The 18,520-nt window shown below is 39.5% G+C and overlaps 1 protein-coding gene across 1 annotated transcript; it reads left to right on the top strand.

Annotated features, from left to right (window-relative positions):
* The first annotated feature begins 484 nt into the window (after positions 1 to 484).
* Arl4 (ADP ribosylation factor-like 4) lies at positions 485 to 15,076 on the top strand. Its single transcript, XM_076377673.1, has 3 exons — positions 485 to 695; positions 4,698 to 4,913; positions 6,424 to 15,076. The coding sequence occupies exons 1-3, from the start codon at positions 485 to 487 to the stop codon at positions 6,618 to 6,620; spliced, it is 624 nt and encodes a 207-aa protein (XP_076233788.1). The 3' UTR covers positions 6,621 to 15,076.
* The last annotated feature ends 3,444 nt before the right edge of the window (positions 15,077 to 18,520 follow it).

Below are 18,520 nucleotides of genomic sequence, written 5' to 3'. Positions count from 1 at the left end.
CCGCAGAAGAAGCATCGGGACCTAGACGCCGACCAGAGCCAGCATGGAATAAAAGGAGCACAAACGCTCGAGGAATCACAAACGACCAGGGGGACTCAGGCGAGGGGAGGCCGTGGCCCTAGCTGCAGTCAGGTAAATCCAGGATGAAGTAGAAGGAACGAGGGAAGATTTCGGGGGAAATTGAAACCGGGGCCTAGGAAACGGGGAGATTCTACGAGAAAAGGCTCTGCGGTGGTTCTCCTTGGCGGAGGACTCGAGGAGGGGAGACAGGCCTAGCTCAGAGGATAACCAAGGGCCGCAGAGATAGGTCTGGACAGGGGCGATATTGAGAAATAAGAGTTGATTAGAGCAGAGGTAGAAGAGGATCAATCCTGAAAGGGCAGACGAAGAGGGCTAAATGCCAGATACAAGAAGGACGATATTGGAGGTGAAGGAGGGTTAGAAGAAAGGGGTCCAGGGTAGAGGGGGCTGTTGAGGGGGAGGAATGGGTGCCGGGATGGGCAGGAGCGGGACGAGCGGCGGCTTCCTCGAGGCACTTCCCACAGGAACGCCGCTCCATGTGGCTATGCTCGGTCTGGACAGCGCTGGGAAAACCACCGCGTTGTATCGACTCAAGTTCGACCAGTACCTCAACACCGTGCCCACCATAGGCTTCAACTGCGAGAGGATCCGCGGTGGCATTGGAAAAGCGAAAGGTAAATAGAACTCCTTGCTAACTTGGGGGCAGGGACACCTGCATCTTTAGGATTCTGATGGAATTAAGCAAAGGGCGATATCTGTCTTTACTATTAGGTTGGTGCATATGAAACATATTTCTGGAAATTTGAAATAACTGGTCTTACATATACTTACGGTGTATTAAATTCACTGAATTCATAAATCAAATTTTAAATGTTTATAAATAGCATTAAAGTAGAAGTTAGGTTTTTATGTTTGAAATCAAGTCAATTTTATTTAGCTCCTGAAATTAGTTGGTTCAATATACCTATATAGTAGTAATATGCTGAAAATGTTTATTACAGTTTTATCCATATCGTAAAATACCTAGCACAAATGATTGCAAGCATTTGAAGCATTCTTTATAAAATTGGTATATTCATATCGATTTTACATTTTAAGTCCAATTGCATTTCAGAGGTACTGGCCAAAATCTTAATCTGTTAATCTACCCTTTTTACTCCCTGTACTCTGCAGGCTAATCCCTCAAATTTTATAGCAAACTTTCTCTCACAAAAGTTTCTATTCTACACAAACCATAAGTCCACAAATAATTTGCCAAACATATTCCTTCATCGTTCAAGAAACCAAGAAAATACCTGTTGTCGTTAAAGATCCACGTAATCATTATCCACCAAGGATGACACTTAAAATCATAGACACAATTACTATCATTATCGCGTGCGTGCCAACGAAATAACCCATCAAGTTAGTTCCTCGTATCAGATTATCTCGATGGCCTAGAAACCTGTTAGCATCGATCTAGAAATGAAATCCTTGCAGTTCTTTTTCTTTTGTTTCTTGACGCGTTCCACGTGACGTTTCGTTGCGAGTGTTTACTGTGCGAGGCACTTGGACTGAGCAAAGAGGACAGGACAAGTTTACGCGAATCACCACCGTCTTCCTCTGAAAGCTCGGGAAGTACCCTACAGGCCTCGTTTCCTTGAATTAAGGTCGCGTAAAAGTAAAAGGAATTACACACACTTGGGCAACTGTACTTAAGATAATGACGCTGTCACTAAGAGTCGCTTTGCAAGTTTTGCTTAGTCTCGGCGTTCTTAAAAGAGGCTTGCGATGGGACTTACTAAATTGACGGAGTAATCGCTTCCGATATTAATAACTAATCCCCATTGTGACAGCCTCTTCACCTTTGGGGCAGCTAGAATTTTTCATTTCAGATCTGCACTTTGCTATTGTCCTTAGCTGAGTATACATATAGTTCCCAGTGACAATCACAGATAATGGATGTTACAGAGGGTTAGAAAAAAGGGTGTAGAACTTTCGGAGCTTACATGAGTTGTTCAGGAAAGTAGGGTAAGCGAAACATCAATGTTCTTGTTAAGTAAGAGCTGTAAATGAATAGTTATCGTGTGGCATGGGACCAAATTGTCTTCACAACAGCTCGTGATCAACCACAGATCCTTGCACACATTAGACCCCTTTCAGAGTTGAGCAAAGTGTCCGTTCCGCGTCTGCGCGCAGATGAAGTTATCTTATGTCATAACGTGCGGATCATCCGTGAAAGTGTGAATGTTTCTGTACAATATAAGCAATTTCATCCGCGCATGTAGCGCGGAACGCGGACTCTTCGATCAACTCTGAAATGAGCCTTAGTGTTTATTTAATAGAGCATGAAAATTGTTTAGTATCGAAGTATCAATATTATGTCGATGTACCCATTATTTTCTAATTTCTATTTAGATAGTCATTAAAATTATTACAGTGAAAATGTGCGAAAGCAAACTTGTATGTTTTATCAAAAAACTGGTTTTAAGACCTCAGGTTTTGTATGCTCTTTCTGAAGAAATGTCTATTGTAGATATAGGTTGATTGAAACAGGCATTTTCTTCTTTTATATATACAAAATATACAAATATCTGAAGTGTCCTATTATATTTTCAAGCATTGTGATTCGGAGTTATAGTATCTTTTAAATCTGTCCTTAATTTTTGGTTACAAAGCTTCTGATATTGTATATAGTTTTTGGATGCCTGCCAGCGAGCAGTGCACCATGCACTGGCTGTCTGAAAATGGAAGTTGTACTTACTGTTCACATTTCTATGAGATCTCGGTACAATTTTAATCATCTGAAATGGAGCAGTAGATAATATGAGACATTTTTGTAAATATGACAAAGTATATATAACTTTTTTACACGGACTGTAGTTCTTTATGTTTGTTCAACCTCTGTAGTTAAAACACTCTGTATGAACTTCCTTTTTTGTTTGGATGGCTCTTCAAGCGCCAAGGTTCAGCTTTTAGCACCTTCATTGCCAAGACATTTTTTTAGAAATTCATATTGCAAACAAAAACTGGTTCGTTCAAATTCTAGATCAGAGAAGGCAATCCTCAGCTGTAAAACGTACATGTGTTTAAAACAAAAAAAGGTAGTACAATAGGGTCCCTACTTTAATTGTTTTCAGTAGATTACTGTTAAAGGTCCAATGCACACGAGTGATAATCTGACGCACGAGATCTCGTTGTGACCATGCTTTTCATTGTGTTTCATATTATAAACAACGAAGACAGATATATGATCTCAGGACAGACATATGTGTCAGAATATCGCTCGTGTGCATCGAGTCTAAATCATAGTTCAAGTTTCAATTGATGTATTCTTACTGTCATCACATCGACAATGAATCACTGTAATTCTAAATAAAAAAGATCTAAAAAAGATCTAAAAAATTGCAGTTCTACTATATTCATTGGCAAACACTTTTAGTTTAAATAACATTAGCCAATATCAAACTTTATACTTGTACATAATGGCGAGTTTACATTCACAATATGACACTGGTAAACAGTTAGTGTAACTAAACTCCATTCTAAAAGTTTGATCCTTTGGCTTCAGAATATGAATGCATTAGCGGTCACAGGTGTCTTTGGCGGGCTATTGGGAGCCCTCGAACATGTAACTAGTGGGCACTGGTGGCGTCGAGAATGTTGAAGTTGTAATCATATAGACTATAGACCAACTGGTTCTCAAACTTTTCCCTTTAGTACCGTCCTTTTAGCTATTGAAAGTCTTTCATTCTTCTCTCTTCCCCCGATCTACAATGTATACCCATTAATTGAACCAAGTGTACACGTGGGACCGATAGAAACGCAGAGGACCAATTGTAGGATTCGGGCAGTTAATCTTCCTCTTTAGACTTGTTCTGTATTGGTGCTGGTATTGCACAGTGTTTTTTTGGAGACTCTACTTTATAAAATAGACTAGTAGTTGTTCTTAATTTTACTTACCTATATGTGTTATCAATTGGGTTATAAAATACACTTAATTTTAGAGAATTTCGAAAGTTTTTATTTTAACGTCTTCTATTATCAATAATAATTATACGTATTTGAAAAGAGCATAATATGTTACCAAAGTGAGACCATTTATTTCGTTGTCACTTTATACATATACAATAGTATTAAGCAAGAAGTGGATGATCTTAGATCCCTATTAACAAACAGGAAATCCAATCTCTGTTCAAACTGTGATAAGTAAAGATGACTAATTGTGCAAAGCTTAGGAGTTGGCATTCTGGAAAAGTACAAAGGCAAGAGGGGTTCATCATTCGCTTCGTGCGTTTGTCCCTATCTCTGTTACGCGATTTTATAAGCACTGATTAGTTAATATGACCGATCCGGCCAATAACGAAAATGCGTGTGACTCGTCTTTATGGTTGTGTCTGAGTAGGTCAACTTATCACGCTACAACAAATTAGACCTCCATTCCTTCTTGCTGATTCCTAAACTCTGCATAGTATTATAAAATAGTAGCCAAGTACAAATTATCGGCTGACGCTTTCTTGAATCAAGGCTAACAAAGTTAGTCGTCGCCGTGACAGAATGATCTCAGGTCACCCAAAAGCCCTGCATTTTGCTCGAAGACTATCGACCACTCCACCTTCTACCTACCCACTTTGAATCTTAGTCCCATGGCAGGGTGGAGATCGAAATAAATGGATTCCGTTCGTGGTCTGTTGCAGGTGTGAATTTTCTCGTCTGGGACGTGGGTGGACAGGAGAAATTACGACCTTTATGGAAGTCCTATACCCGATGTACGGATGGTATTATCTTTGTGGTGGACTCCTGCGACACGGAACGACTCGAGGAGGCGAAAATGGAGTTGACCAGGACAGCCAGGAGCCCGGATAACGCTGGAGTGCCCATCCTGATCTTGGCTAACAAACAGGACCTTCCAGGTAAGACTCTATGCATGTATGTGCCTTACGACTTGTTCTGCTTTCGGGGAGAAGAGCTGTGGCTTCCTTTGAAGATGTGATTGCTTTTGGTGACGTCAAATTAATCCAACTGGTATGGTATTACTATTATAATACAATCTAGGTGGGTTACTGGGTTTCTGTTATAAAAAATGATTGATAGTAGTAAATAGAGAGTTTGTATCTTCAGAAGTTTGGAAGTTGTGGCACACACTACACCAGTGAAGAATTAAATTTAAATTTTGGAATCATTTTTGGAATGATTCTAATCAAGATTGCCTTAATAGTTGGCTTCGCCGTTTTAAGATCACTTTCAAAGTCTTAAGAATGTTTGAGCAAGTGTCCGAGAAAACTGCTGCATTGGTTTTAAATGTATGGCTTCATTGGGAAGACTTTGAACGCGCTTGACCGCGATTTATAGTAGGGCATGTTTAGATTGTAGATTACAGTGTGTATCAACTATGAATGGTTGATTGTTCTCAATGTGTTCTTTTGAATGATGTCAAAAAGTGGGCCGAAAGGAACTTATCGAATTAATGAGATAAATCTATTGGGCTTCTGTTATTGCTATTCGTGGCTTTAGTTACACAACTAAATCCAACTATTGAGTAACTTAATATCATCTAATCACTTATGCGGTACTGTCACTTTCATTTGGATAAGAATGATGTCTCGTGCAATAACAGGCTTAAGCTAACTTTACTAGCAAATTTTTAACATTGTCATAATATTTTTAGTATTTTTAATATTGCCTTTTTTGTTGTACCAAACTAATCACAATTCCAGCAAGATTATTTTTAAACTCCTGTAACCTAAATCGATTCACGGATTCTTTTCATGACTCTTCACAAACCAGATATCTTCAAACAAAAGCTTGAATGGAACAAAGGACATCCACAATTCTTTTAACTTCAATAAGAAACCTAGAAACACTCCTATTCGTTTCGAATCAATAAAAAATTCTTTTTTACACCTTTATAATTCCCTATAATGTCTAATGTATTCCTTATTTTCCAAAATATCTCAAACACCATTTCATATCTACCAGTCGTTTAAATTAGTAGTGTATTATTATTGGAAATATAAATTAGTAGCTATAATATATATTTTAACCTTTCACCTGCAACTTCATTTTTACTATAACCATCTGCAAACTGGATCTATGCAACTTCTTCAATATTTTTGTGTTTTAAAAATTCCAAAACAATTCCTAAATACTCTTCCAAATTTCTAGACTATCATACAATCTTACTTTAATTTACCTAAAGAAGGCAGGTGAAAATTTAAAAACAAAAATGGCCTGGGTCATAAATGAGCCAAGTTACAGACGGAGATTTAAATTCAGCGAGGACGTGCCTTAACACTGTGTTTAAGCTATCCGCAATACTTACTTAACGACCCCCTACATTTCTCAAGAAAGCATCCCAAACCCCCCGCCAGTCGGGTGCCCTTCACCTGAACTGATCAAAGCGATCTACCTGGCTGTCCACAGGTGCTAAAGAAGTGGGCGAGCTAGAGAAGCACCTGGGCGTCCTGGAGCTGGCAGGTATGCCGGGCAGCGCGTGCATCAGGGTGCAGCCAGCGTGCGCCATCACGGGCGAGGGCCTCCACGAGGGCCTGGACACGCTGTACCAATTGATACTGAAGCGGCGCAAGCTCGCGAAATTGAACAGGAAGCGGGCCAGGTAGGCCAGGGCCTCGGAGGACTGCACGTGCGTCTTCTGATATTATTGTCAGTCGCGGACAGTCTCTCCTCTGGCGACAGCTACGCCTTCCACGGTGTCTTCTTCCTCGTCCTCCTTGTCATCGCTTGATGGCGACATCCACGAGGCACTCAAGTGAGCGCGTGCCACTTTTGCGCGCACGCGGACATTTGTTTCACGGTCGCCTTACCTGACCGCTGTCATGGATTGTTAGCGATGCTCGACGCTGGCTCAGCGTGCGGAGGCGCGAGCCAAGGTTCAGAGGTCGGTGCAACGATCATCCATTCGTATCCTGACCTCCGTCTTCCTTGGACCAGGGTGACTTCCTTGGAAGGACAGACATCAGGACAGCACCCGAAACGTTTGTCTATGAAGGAAGCTTGAGAGATTCGGACATCGGTTGTTTGGACCAGAGTCCAAAGTGGCCTAACTCTTATAGGTCCTTTTTCATTTATTGTGAATCGAGGAGAGGATGTTTCCTCTTGACCTATGTTCGAAATCATCGGATGATAGAGCCTCGGTACGAAGTAATTATAAGACTCGATCGAGTCCACAATGCAGAGGGTTGTGGAACTTCGCTAAGTTGCTCCTTGGACGACAACGAAACAAGTGCTTCTTCGCTGCCCCATGGAAGCTCTACTTTACCAGGTCCTACTTCACGTTCTTTGGGAAACTTTTTAACAACGGACCGCAGATTCCCCAAGTCTCGACTTGTCATCAATGGCGAGGCCAGAGTGTGTTCTCGCGAAAGAGGTCAGCGAGGGACCCCGCGACAGCTGCGAGGCTTCGTTGCTGATAACGATGACGTCGATCGGTATTAATAACGCTGACGACTATTGTTTAAAAGTACGAGGAGATACCAGCAGGACATCAATGAGCGTTACGTCTTGGATGAGGAAGTTGAAAGTTCAGAAGGAACTGGGATGGCTGCACGAGACTCCAATTTTCTACGATTGATGAGAGATCGGAGAGCTTTTTTACCTGGACGTCGATGAGAGATTCAAAACGAATACGATTGTCAGAAAGCAACGGGGATCCGAGTCTTTCGCTGCGCAGAACCCCGTTAATTACTGTAGTAATCGATTATCGCGCTAGAAGCTCGTAGGAACGCGTGTTAGTAGAGCTCGAGGTGAATCGTGGACCTAGGTGTCCCCGCGGTGGCCGTGCCTATCCAGTTTTTGCACCTTTATACGTTATAAGGGAAGGAAGATCGATACCTAGGATTAGAACGCCGTGGCTTCTCCCGACATAAAAGAAAACGAGAACGAAAAAACGCGCGGACGATTTTTGTAAAACGATGTGATAACAGACCCCCCCCTGCCCACGTTGTAACTAGTGTTGTATATCCGTACGTGTGCGCGTGTACACGCGAATTCGTGTATTTGTACTGTCGTTGTATCGTGCTAGCCTAGAACAGGAGAGAGAGGGAGAGGAACTGATAAAGGGAAGTACGGAATTTGTCTCTTTAACTTCTAGCGTACCAAGCCGATGCAGGAACACTAATAGTATTTTCTGAACACGATCGAATTCAAGTTTTTTAATTTCCAAATCCTTAAACTTGCAATTTTGCAAAGTTTCCAATATTCAAACGTTTAATTTGAAAGTTTTTCAAATGTGTTTCAACTCTGATCGTCTCTACGTTGGTATGAGAGGGTTAATTTTAATTCAATTTTTCGGGAAACGGGAAAGTGGTCATAGAGATAGTCAATGTTCAGAAAAGAACCATAAACCTAAAATAGGTTGACAAACTTTGATTTATACTTTCAATATTTTGAAATGTCTGATCTAACATTTCATAGGCGACGATATTTGCATCATGTTACGCTGTGAAAGTGAGACAAAATCAGCGACAGAGACAAATTGAGTGCTTCCCTAGTGAATGTACAGGAAAAAACGAAGAACGAACCGATCGTTTTGAGCGTTCGTCGTTGTGATCATACATATCTCGAGGAAATCGGTGCTGCTTTCGATGTTCAAGTTGACCAAGCGTGATATCGTTTTACAATTAGGATAGCTAAAGAATTCGTTGCGGTTGAACCTTTCCAATTTAATGTGTTGCACATTCGAGCTAACCCTCGAATGCTTTTCTGAGTTTATTCGTTGCGAGATTTAGCGAGGTGTCTATTGTCTTCTTAAACGGAGCTTTTTAGGGAGCCTTAAGGTTATTCCGCGAAGGATAATTGTTTCTTTGGGATAGAAGGTATTCGAATTGAGTATGCAGCTCAAAACGGTGGGTGCTCGTGTTTCTTGCCAGTTGCACATCCTTACCGAAGTCCCTTCAATACGTACACTTCCGCTGCGAGTAGTTCTTATCGACCACCACCAGCGTAGAGAGATAGTGATTTTTTTTTTAATAATATGGAACTCGATACTGGCTACTTCCCACGTGGCCAATCGGTCGTTATCGAACCCTTTGAGTACTGTTACTGTAACTGTGATGGTGACGCGTTGCAGACACACGTGGGCGTTCGAGTACTATGCAAATGCAGTACAGCTCTGGATTATACGCACTGGGAACGTAGATGACCTTTCAAGTACTGAATATGGGAAAATTTCACTCGAGATTCGGTCGTTGATTTATTGTTAAGAATATCTAATTTTTTTAGTATTTTTCTCGTGTTACTTTTGCGATGTTCCATTAACTAAAGAGGGTGGCAAAGGTAAGGATTACTTGTCTGAGGCAGACATGACCATATCTGCGAAACTTGTTTTGCTTCTGGATCTCGAATTCTAGTAAGCAAAAATTACCACATGAAAATGTACTTTGCTTAAATTTCAATTTCATTCGGTATTCTCGTGGTCCTCCCTTTTTCTATCAACACTTCCAATTCCAGAAGTTGCTCTTTTTCAAGAATGCTTCCTTTATTCTATTTTTCTTTTTCCTTTAAACATTTATTACACACACTGTTTCAGTGAAAGAGAAGACATAAAATTGCAACCGCTGGAAGTCAAGAAACGAACTTAATATCAGAGGTTTCATTTTACAGCGAAACGCAAATTAATCAAACAAAGTGGAAGAATCTATTCTTTCTTCAAAGGGAGAAATGTCTCTCTGAAAAAATTGTGCTGAGCAATGGAAAAAGGAAACGCTCAAAGCTAATTTTCCTCTCAGGATATTACAATTCAGCTTTTTCTTATTAATCACATTTATTTCCACTTCCTAGATTTTTCTACTGTATCACGGAACGTGTTAAGAAATATTTTGCATTTAAAATATGATATTAATTACCTAGTTAAATCTCCCAAAAAAATTCCAACAATGTCGCATCATATTTCGATTGATTAAAATGATTGAAAAAAGTAGATTACTATATTAAGATTGAAGCTCCTAACGAATATTCAAAGAAACGAAGCAAAGAAGCTACAAAGAGATCATTGACGACGCAAGAAGTCAAACAGTGGTCTTTGTTGAAGAACCAACGAAGAGTGACTTCTTTCTTCCTTTAAAAATTAAGAAGAAGAAGATTCAGTAACCTTTAACGAATCTTAATTTTCTGACCCTCACAAGTACAGAATGAAATGGTAAATGCAAATAAGAGCTGAAGAGCAAGATAGTCATGCGAGACGATTCGACTCGTTTATCGCGAGGCACAGATCGATACTCAGTTGGGAGACAGAGGGCAATATGAGACCGGAAACCGTGGTTTGCGGCGAACGATATACGCGGTGCATTTATTATCAGGAAATGGTGGATGTAGCGGAAGTTACCTGGGAATTGGTAGAGTTTCTCTAAAAGGGAAAAACGAAAAACCTAATCCTGATAGACTGTCTCGAGTTATCATGAAACCTAAGAGAAGAAGGGTTCCTTGAACCCATTCATTTCGTATTTATATATTTCTGTTAAAATAAAAGGTATTAAAATCACAGAGACTGAAAACTACCCCCAAAGTGTTAAAATTAATTGCATTAATAATTACGACATTGGTAAATGTTAGAAATTGTAAAATCTGAATTTATTTGAAACATTTTCATAAAAATACTTTAAGTTTAATATACCAGCAGTCGGATAACAAAATTTATTTTAAATATATTTATTTTGACAGTGGTCTAAATAACTTGTCCTTCGGTAAACATTTGTAAATATTTCAAAGTTCTCGAAACATTAAAAATTGGAAATATATTATCGATGAAGGAGAGAAAAACCAAAATTTAAGTAAGTATAGTGATAATTACAATATCTCCATTCATTAAATATTTGGAAGCATCTAAAATTATACGTTTTGCAAACTGTTTGTGAAATTTTACAATCGTAAACAGATGTATGAGAATAAATATTTTAGAGAAGTTGAGAAGTCAAGAACATGTCTCAAAAATAAAAAGATATTTTTAAATGCATATAATATTAAAGTATTTCACAAGAAACAATACATGACCCGAAATAATTTTCATTTTTCGAATATTGTCGACTTTTTCTTGTGCCAACAACTTCTTTCATCACAGTTCCCGTTTTCTAATACCCTCGATCACTGTCAACATATCTATCTATACACTGAAAGAAACCAGGCAAAGATTTCCCCAGAAACTTCTTCGTCACTAAAAACGTGCAATAACCCCTTTCGACCTACATCGTCGATAAAATATCGCTCGGAGGCTCGCAACAAAAGTACCGCGATACGCAGAAGAAAAATGGCAAATTTAAATCGTCACCGCTTCGAGGGGGTAAAAAAATCGATAAGAGCGCAATAAAACGCAAGCAACGGGGCAATTTATCATCCCGTTGAATACTGTCGAGAAAACGCGAGGCCAGGGCGGTCACGCGATTTCTGAATATTCAAAGGAATTGCCCTAATGAAGAGCAATGTTAAGGGGTCTGCTTCCGTGTGCAAGATTTCTGTTGAAGGCGGAGGGAAATGGTGAAAGATCCGTGTCACTGTTGGCATGCAAAAGTGAGTAAAATAAGGAGCAGGGAAACGGAGACGCAGCAGCGATGCGTGAAACGGAACAGCGATGTCTCCGGGAAACGATGATGTTCGATGATCCGTGTTATCAGATAGCGGCGGAGTGATGCACGCATGAGGAGAAATGGAAGTTTCGCAGTTTGTTACTTGAAAAATTCAACCGCTTTCTAGATATCTGGAATTTGAATAGAGGCACTTTGATAGGAGATCGAAAAAAGTTCAGTGAAAAATGGATGGCAGAAATTTAATTGAATATTGTAATTTGTTGAATTGGGTGAGACAGTGTGCTTCGAGTTCGAAAATATATAATAATTGTTTAGGTTTAAATACTTACTTTATGAAGAGTTTACTTCAGTTGTTCGTGTTTATTGTGTTTCTTTTGGTAATTTTCCAAATTTTTAAATGAAAAATTATGAGGATATTTCCTGTCCCGTGTTATTTGAATTTAAATATGTTTACAGCGGAATTTGTTGAATTTATTAGAAAATATTTCCAGTTTACAATATATACAATTTTCTTATTTAGATTGTGAAATATTAAAGACTGATCAAAGTTTCGAATTTTTAACATATCATTGAGTAAATATTTTGTGGACCATTTTTGTTAGCATTATCTATACTCATATTGAAAGAAAAAAACTGTGTAATTAAAATTGGAAGAGAAGGGGGTAATTATTACTATTGCCAATAATCAAGTGTGTTCAGTTTGCTAAAAATTGCAGCAAAAATAAATCGAAAGTTATTTATTGTTATTACAACGTCTCTCATTTCAAGATGCACGTCGAATGAGAAGAAGAAAACGGAGTATGTGAAATGGAACCCGTTCCTTCACACTTTGTTGCTTGGAACGTTCACTGAATTCTTAGAATGCATTTCCTGCTACTGATGTGGCCACATGGAATGCCCATCAAAGATATATTACAATCCGTCGGTAATCTATCCTCAAATGCATTTGTGCTCGACTTATCACATATAAAATGACTTCAACGAAGCGAACACAGTGAATAGCAAATATTAATCATACGAATCGCTTCTGATACTACAAATAGTTCTAAGTGAATTCTCTCTTACTCTGCCAAAATTCTTATCCAGCTCCCAAAAAATTGCAATCCTGAAGCTACAAGTTACAAGTTATTAGAATAGCTTTTTCTTTTGAAACACCTTCGGTTCCCTCGATAATCCAAGTACATACCAGGTAAGACAGCAAGGTTCCATGATTAATTTATTTAAAACTATTATTTTGAAAATTAAACACATTTCAGACCAGTACTGGCGAAGTCGAGGTCACTCACCTTATATTTTTCTCGTTAATGCAATGAATAATGGAGAATCTGAATACCAAAAATCATGAATAATAATTATTCGGTTAACCGAGGTTCCTTACAAAAAACTGACAACCTAAAATGTTACAACCAACCTGTCTAACTCTTAAACGAGTATGTACAATTTTAAGGGGGCAGTTTCGAGATTGATTATTTTGCATTTGCTTAATTTTCAAAATAAAAGTTAGAAATGAATTACATATTTTCAACACTTTATTGTCATACCACGTATACCTACATTGTCGAGGGCCATCTCCGCATGTCGATCAAACGAGCAAGACTTTCCTCTCCACGTTTGTCCCACTTGCAGCCTCGCCTTAACCCAGTTCTTGCGAACTTCCGGCGGCACTGATCGCCGTTACCGACTGCTTAATTATCCCTCTCGGTTCCCAATTAGCGTGTCCTGGACCACACAGTGGCCTGGGAGGGCGACGAGAATACCGCGAGGATCCTTGGCTTTCACGGATGCAAAGCGAGGAACGGAGAGAAAAGAAAGGGACGTCCGAGCGACTGTAACGAGTGACGATGCTAGTCGACCCGCGAGTTATCTGAGAAACGGGAAACAAAACGATGCACAGTGTTCCAAAACGGTTATTTAGCCGCGAAAAATTATATTTCTTAGAAGGAATTTCAAGGAAAATTGTATAAATCATTGAGAACAAGTTATTGACGATTCGAAAGTTCTTGAATTATTCTTCTTGTGGATTTGAAGTATTTGAAGTAAAAATTGAAGTATTTAACCTTCCCCTAGCCAACGCCAGGTCATTTTTTACCTCGTGTCGGCTTTGCAAAGTGGCAGTTCTAAATAGTCGGTTTCTCGAGGGTGAATTAGTAAGGGAAGTTAGGGAACCCAGAAATTCAGAAAACTGTGAAACTTTGAGCGCAAGTAGATACAACTTGCACATATTGTGTTTTAAATTTAAATTATGAAATTATGTTTCTTGTTTAGTATTTCCATATCAGTGGAAAATATAACAAATGTTTAATTGCGTTTTTGTACTTTATAATTCTACCTAAGAATACTTCTTGATAACTGCTTTCCATGTAAGTAGGTAATTGATGTGATATATTTTTCGTAAATAAGTGAAATAAAAATGAGATGTAAATGGCATCCAATCCTCTGAAAAGAAAAATATAAACCTAAATTGGATCTTAAATAATGTTGGAGATCACAGCCTTTTATGCAAAAATGACTCAATTGAAATAATTTTCTAGATAAATAACACTCTCTAAATAAGAATCCCCAAGGATTTAGGACCTAAATGACACAAAAAATGAAATAATTTCAAATGGTCAGGATTCTGTTTCTTTCGCGATCAGGAAGTCCTTTCGGAACACTGTGCGACACGACGACGAGTGTGTTTATCGTACGCCAAAACGAACTCTATACTTGTAAGGACACTGTAAATAGGCAACCAAGAGGTAAGGTTTCGTAGGATTTCCTCGCCATGAAAAAGCGTCGGCGTAAATCGGAAAAGTTTCAATGGAATTTTTAATGTATCCAAGGGTTGTCGCGTTGACTTTCTAAGCAATGTCCTCAGCAACAAGCTTGGTACTAATCTTGTTTCATTTTTCGGAAAGTTTCATAGAATAGAGCTGATTACTAGTCAGAGTGGAATGAAACGCTTCCAGGATGGATGTTTTCGTTTTCCCTTATCGCTTTCTTCCAACGCTGGCGGATTTTCGTGGCTGGGCTCGAACAATATCTGTCGAACATGGTTGTTGTTTTTTATATCGACTGTCGTTCAAAATTCTATATTGTACACTATATATACTTGCCCTTGTTGTGTTTTATTACCTTTCGATATTTTATCTCGTGCTTGGATCGATCGATAGATCACGTATTTATGTATCGTACGTACGGCTAACCCCCATAGAGATGATTACAGATTAAAGGGATGATGATGCGAGCGCAGAGCCGCGAACAAGCGTGAGTCGATGTTGCGTGCGAGGAAGGAAGGGAGAAAAGGTGAGATGGTGTTTTTATTGTAACCGAGAACGATTATTGTAATTCGACGTTCGTCCCTCGCGCCGCTTGAATATTCGTATATTTATGTAGTAGGATTCGCAAATTTCTCGTGTGTGCGTGTGCGTAGGTACAGCTGGTGAATGTCGATCGTACAGGAACGATCCGCGTTCCGTCAGACTGAATGGATCCTTTTTTCGACTGTGAGCGAGGATTTTTTTCCCCAAAATAAATCAGCTAATTCCGTTATGTTTTAATTCAGAGTCTCGTTTATTTTACCCTTTTACTGTATCGTTGGGGGTCTTGACAATGTTCTCGATCCTTCGTGGAGAAGTTCAAAGGTCAACGCCCTTTACGATGGGATTCATTACATACTGTAGTAGAGGACACTAGAAATTCACAATTTCTGGACAAGAAACAACATTCTGACTCGCAAATACTTATTTGCATATTGATCACCTACTAGAATAATAAAAAAATAGTTATCTTTTACTATTTATTAGTATGAAAAGAATGATTGTTGCACCAAATGAAGGTAGTATTCTCTTATTTCCTAAATAATTATAATTTTTTACTAACGTCATTATTTTATACCAACGTCATTACATAATACTCTAATCTACGAATTGTACTTTCATATATATTGTTTTCTAGATGTTATACAGTTTTAGCTTTAACAAATAGCTGTTTCTGCACGAACAAAATTCTGTATTGAACATTCTCTATAATTATATTCAATGAGTGTCACAAGGGGTTCAAAGACCCCGGTTACTGTCCTAGGCTTGCACTAACCGAGGATATAATAGCAGGCCTAGGCAGCCCCTACCACCCACAAAGGAAGCGAGGACGAGCCAACTTTTGTAAGATGAAATCATTATGCAAACTACGAAATGCATTACTTGTCTCCACAATAACTCTCTAGGCACAACTCGAGCATTTCATATTGCATCTATCCTACCAGCATCTGATCTCTGCCAAACACGTGTCCCTTTGCCAAGTTCACAATTTCCACATAAGGTACGAGAAAGAGGCAATTCGGTCCAAAAATAACCCGAACTGGGGAACTCCTCCATGCAACTCAAAAATAGAATATTACAGGAAGGAAGTTCGTCCCATTAAATCCGATCGATTACAACCAGGAAAGTCGAGCCAAAATTTGCCGAAGGTTCCTCAGGAGTAAAAGTTCCACAGTCTCTGGTGATTTTCTCGAAGGAGTAGTCTCCTCGAACCTTGAAATTACCTTCATCCGGCCAATAACAATCGGCTGGCTCGTCCAGAGCGTTTCGTTGGACGTTTCCTCCGCCTCCGCCTCTTCCTTTGGCCTGTCGTCGTGGCTACTTATTCATGCGAATCAGCCCGCACGAGCGACGGGGGAGAAAGGGCGACGGAAAGAAAAGGGGGAGAGGAGCGTGAGCGTGTTGCCTCGCGGTAGACGGTTATTGTTCTCTCTGGATAGGATACACGGCACGTGGCGCACGGATGCGGCCATTTACGCCGTGCACGCACGATGAACACGCCTGCAGCCTCAAAGAGGCCTCTGTTTTCAGGATCCTGAAGAAGGAACCGATTCAATGGGGCCAGCGGCGCGAGCCGAGTCGCTGAACGCGAAGGAGCCAGCTGTGGAGCGACTGGGACGAGTCCCCGCGATTCTTGCGCGCTGACTGACTCCTTCTGGACGCTTTTTTCCTTTGTTCGGGCCGAGCTAGGAACAGAGGCTCGCGCCTCTTCGAGGGTGAGGGGAAAATGGTAGAAGTGAGAATCTGCATGGGAATGACATCTCGAAGGGGGAAATATTTGAAGCGGGAGCTTGCTCGGGAATAGGCTCGGCCTTTGGCGAGGAGTTTATGGAGGGAGTGTGTTTCTGGTGTTAACTCGTACGTTTGTCTTTTAGTTTGTAGAAAACTGTATTGCTCTTTGTTATGAATGCCAATTGAGTCTGTGAGTTGGAAGCCATTTTGATAAAGTAATCTCAAAATTATATCTCGAAGGTAAAGTTTATTAAGATTATGTAACACAGAAGATAAGTGAACTTTATTTTTTAATATACTCTGGTTCTGAGGTCCAGATATGTGAAATGCACAAAGCTACACGTTGGGATCAATGGACCAAATATCTCAGAATGCGGTTTTTGGATTTGATTGTAATTTTAGACTTGGTATTCTGGAGTAAGAAAGCTTATTCTTGATTGCACTTAAGACAATTTATTCAGAAGCGTGTTGCACGTACAACTTCCGGATGAGTCGTCGATATAACACATGTATTGGTGAAGGATGTGAGTAATATCTAAGTTCTATTTTAATCTAAAGCTTCGTCTCAGAGTTATTAAGTATTGAGAAAACGTCTAAAATTTAAGTGAAATGTGTCTGACTTGGGACATATTCTACTGATTTTACTCTATGTGACCTGGTTAGCGCGTCTCGAAGATAGAATAAGTATCGAGTCAGACATGTTTCATGCAAGTCTTAAGCGTTTTATCAATAATTAATAACTCTAAAACAAAGCTTTAAGTACATTTTTTCATTTTTCATTTTCGTCCTATTTTGTCGTGTAGAATTACCATTAAAATTTCTGACACCTGTTGTTGAACACCCTATATTTACACTTTCGATTAAAGTTCTACTTCCGATAAATAACATAGGCCACCTGTGGCTCGCCAGTAATTTAACACACTTCATGTTAAAAATCTGATAAAACCGATCAATATACCACAGAAAATCACGCTCAACTTTATTTTAAAACGGTTTTACAAACATCTCGTCTGCACTATTTCAAGATCACCCATGCAAAATCCACAAGTGGAGCTTCTTTACCAATATGTACATAGCTAGCGACGTCAGTGAATAAAGAGAACAAACACTCTTTGCTTTCGAGGTCTTCCGAATCGGATCGCTTTCAATACGATAAGAATCAGAAGATCGGTTTCTCAAACAGGAAGGAACAACGTCTTACCTCTCACTTTCACTCATTCAACGTGATTAATACTCAGCTGTTGTCAGACAGAATCCGCCCAGCTCCCATGAGAGTCCATTCTCGCCAAAGGATTGACCGACAACAATTAATTTCCCGCCAATTCTCGACCGTCTTTTTCGAAATCGGAAAGATCGCCGACCGATAGAGCACATTATTCCGACTTCGCCACTTTGTCTTCACACGAGTGTAATTAAGGAAAGCAGTGTAATTACAGGAAAGCTCGCTGGAAGACGGCGGCGGTGCTCGAACATTATGTCGCCTCTGTGATGTGGGACGCAGAGGCGTGCATCGGTAAAAAGTGCATCGTGTGCAGCGACGATGCGTCGCGAATCGTAACGCGCAGTGATGCAAACAAGATTTTCCTTCCGCAGAATTGATGTTATTAGCATTACTCTAGTGAAGTGCATCAGGTACTTTGCAAAATAGGTAAGAATAATTTTGAGAAGTCGATGATCCTAGAATTTTGAGTGCTATTCTTATTAAAAATTCTATTAGACGGAGAGTGATTCTAAATTCTAACTTTATATATAGAATTTTTTGTAATACAGTTTTTACTAAGTCAATTTCTGTTTTATATTCGTTTTATAATGATCCTTGTTTCCGAGTAGCCTTCGTCATAATTTTTTGTTAATATCATCCATAATTATGTAAATTAAGATTTACAACGCCATTCTTAAAAATTGTCACCTTCATACAGATGACTTGACACTCAAAGTATTGAGGGTAATTTA

This window comes from Calliopsis andreniformis, chromosome 5 (assembly GCF_051401765.1).
Source record: "Calliopsis andreniformis isolate RMS-2024a chromosome 5, iyCalAndr_principal, whole genome shotgun sequence".
NCBI classification, from domain to species: domain Eukaryota; kingdom Metazoa; phylum Arthropoda; class Insecta; order Hymenoptera; family Andrenidae; genus Calliopsis; species Calliopsis andreniformis.
Note: the sequence above shows the minus strand (reverse complement) of the source record. Positions and strands in the feature narration are given on the sequence as shown.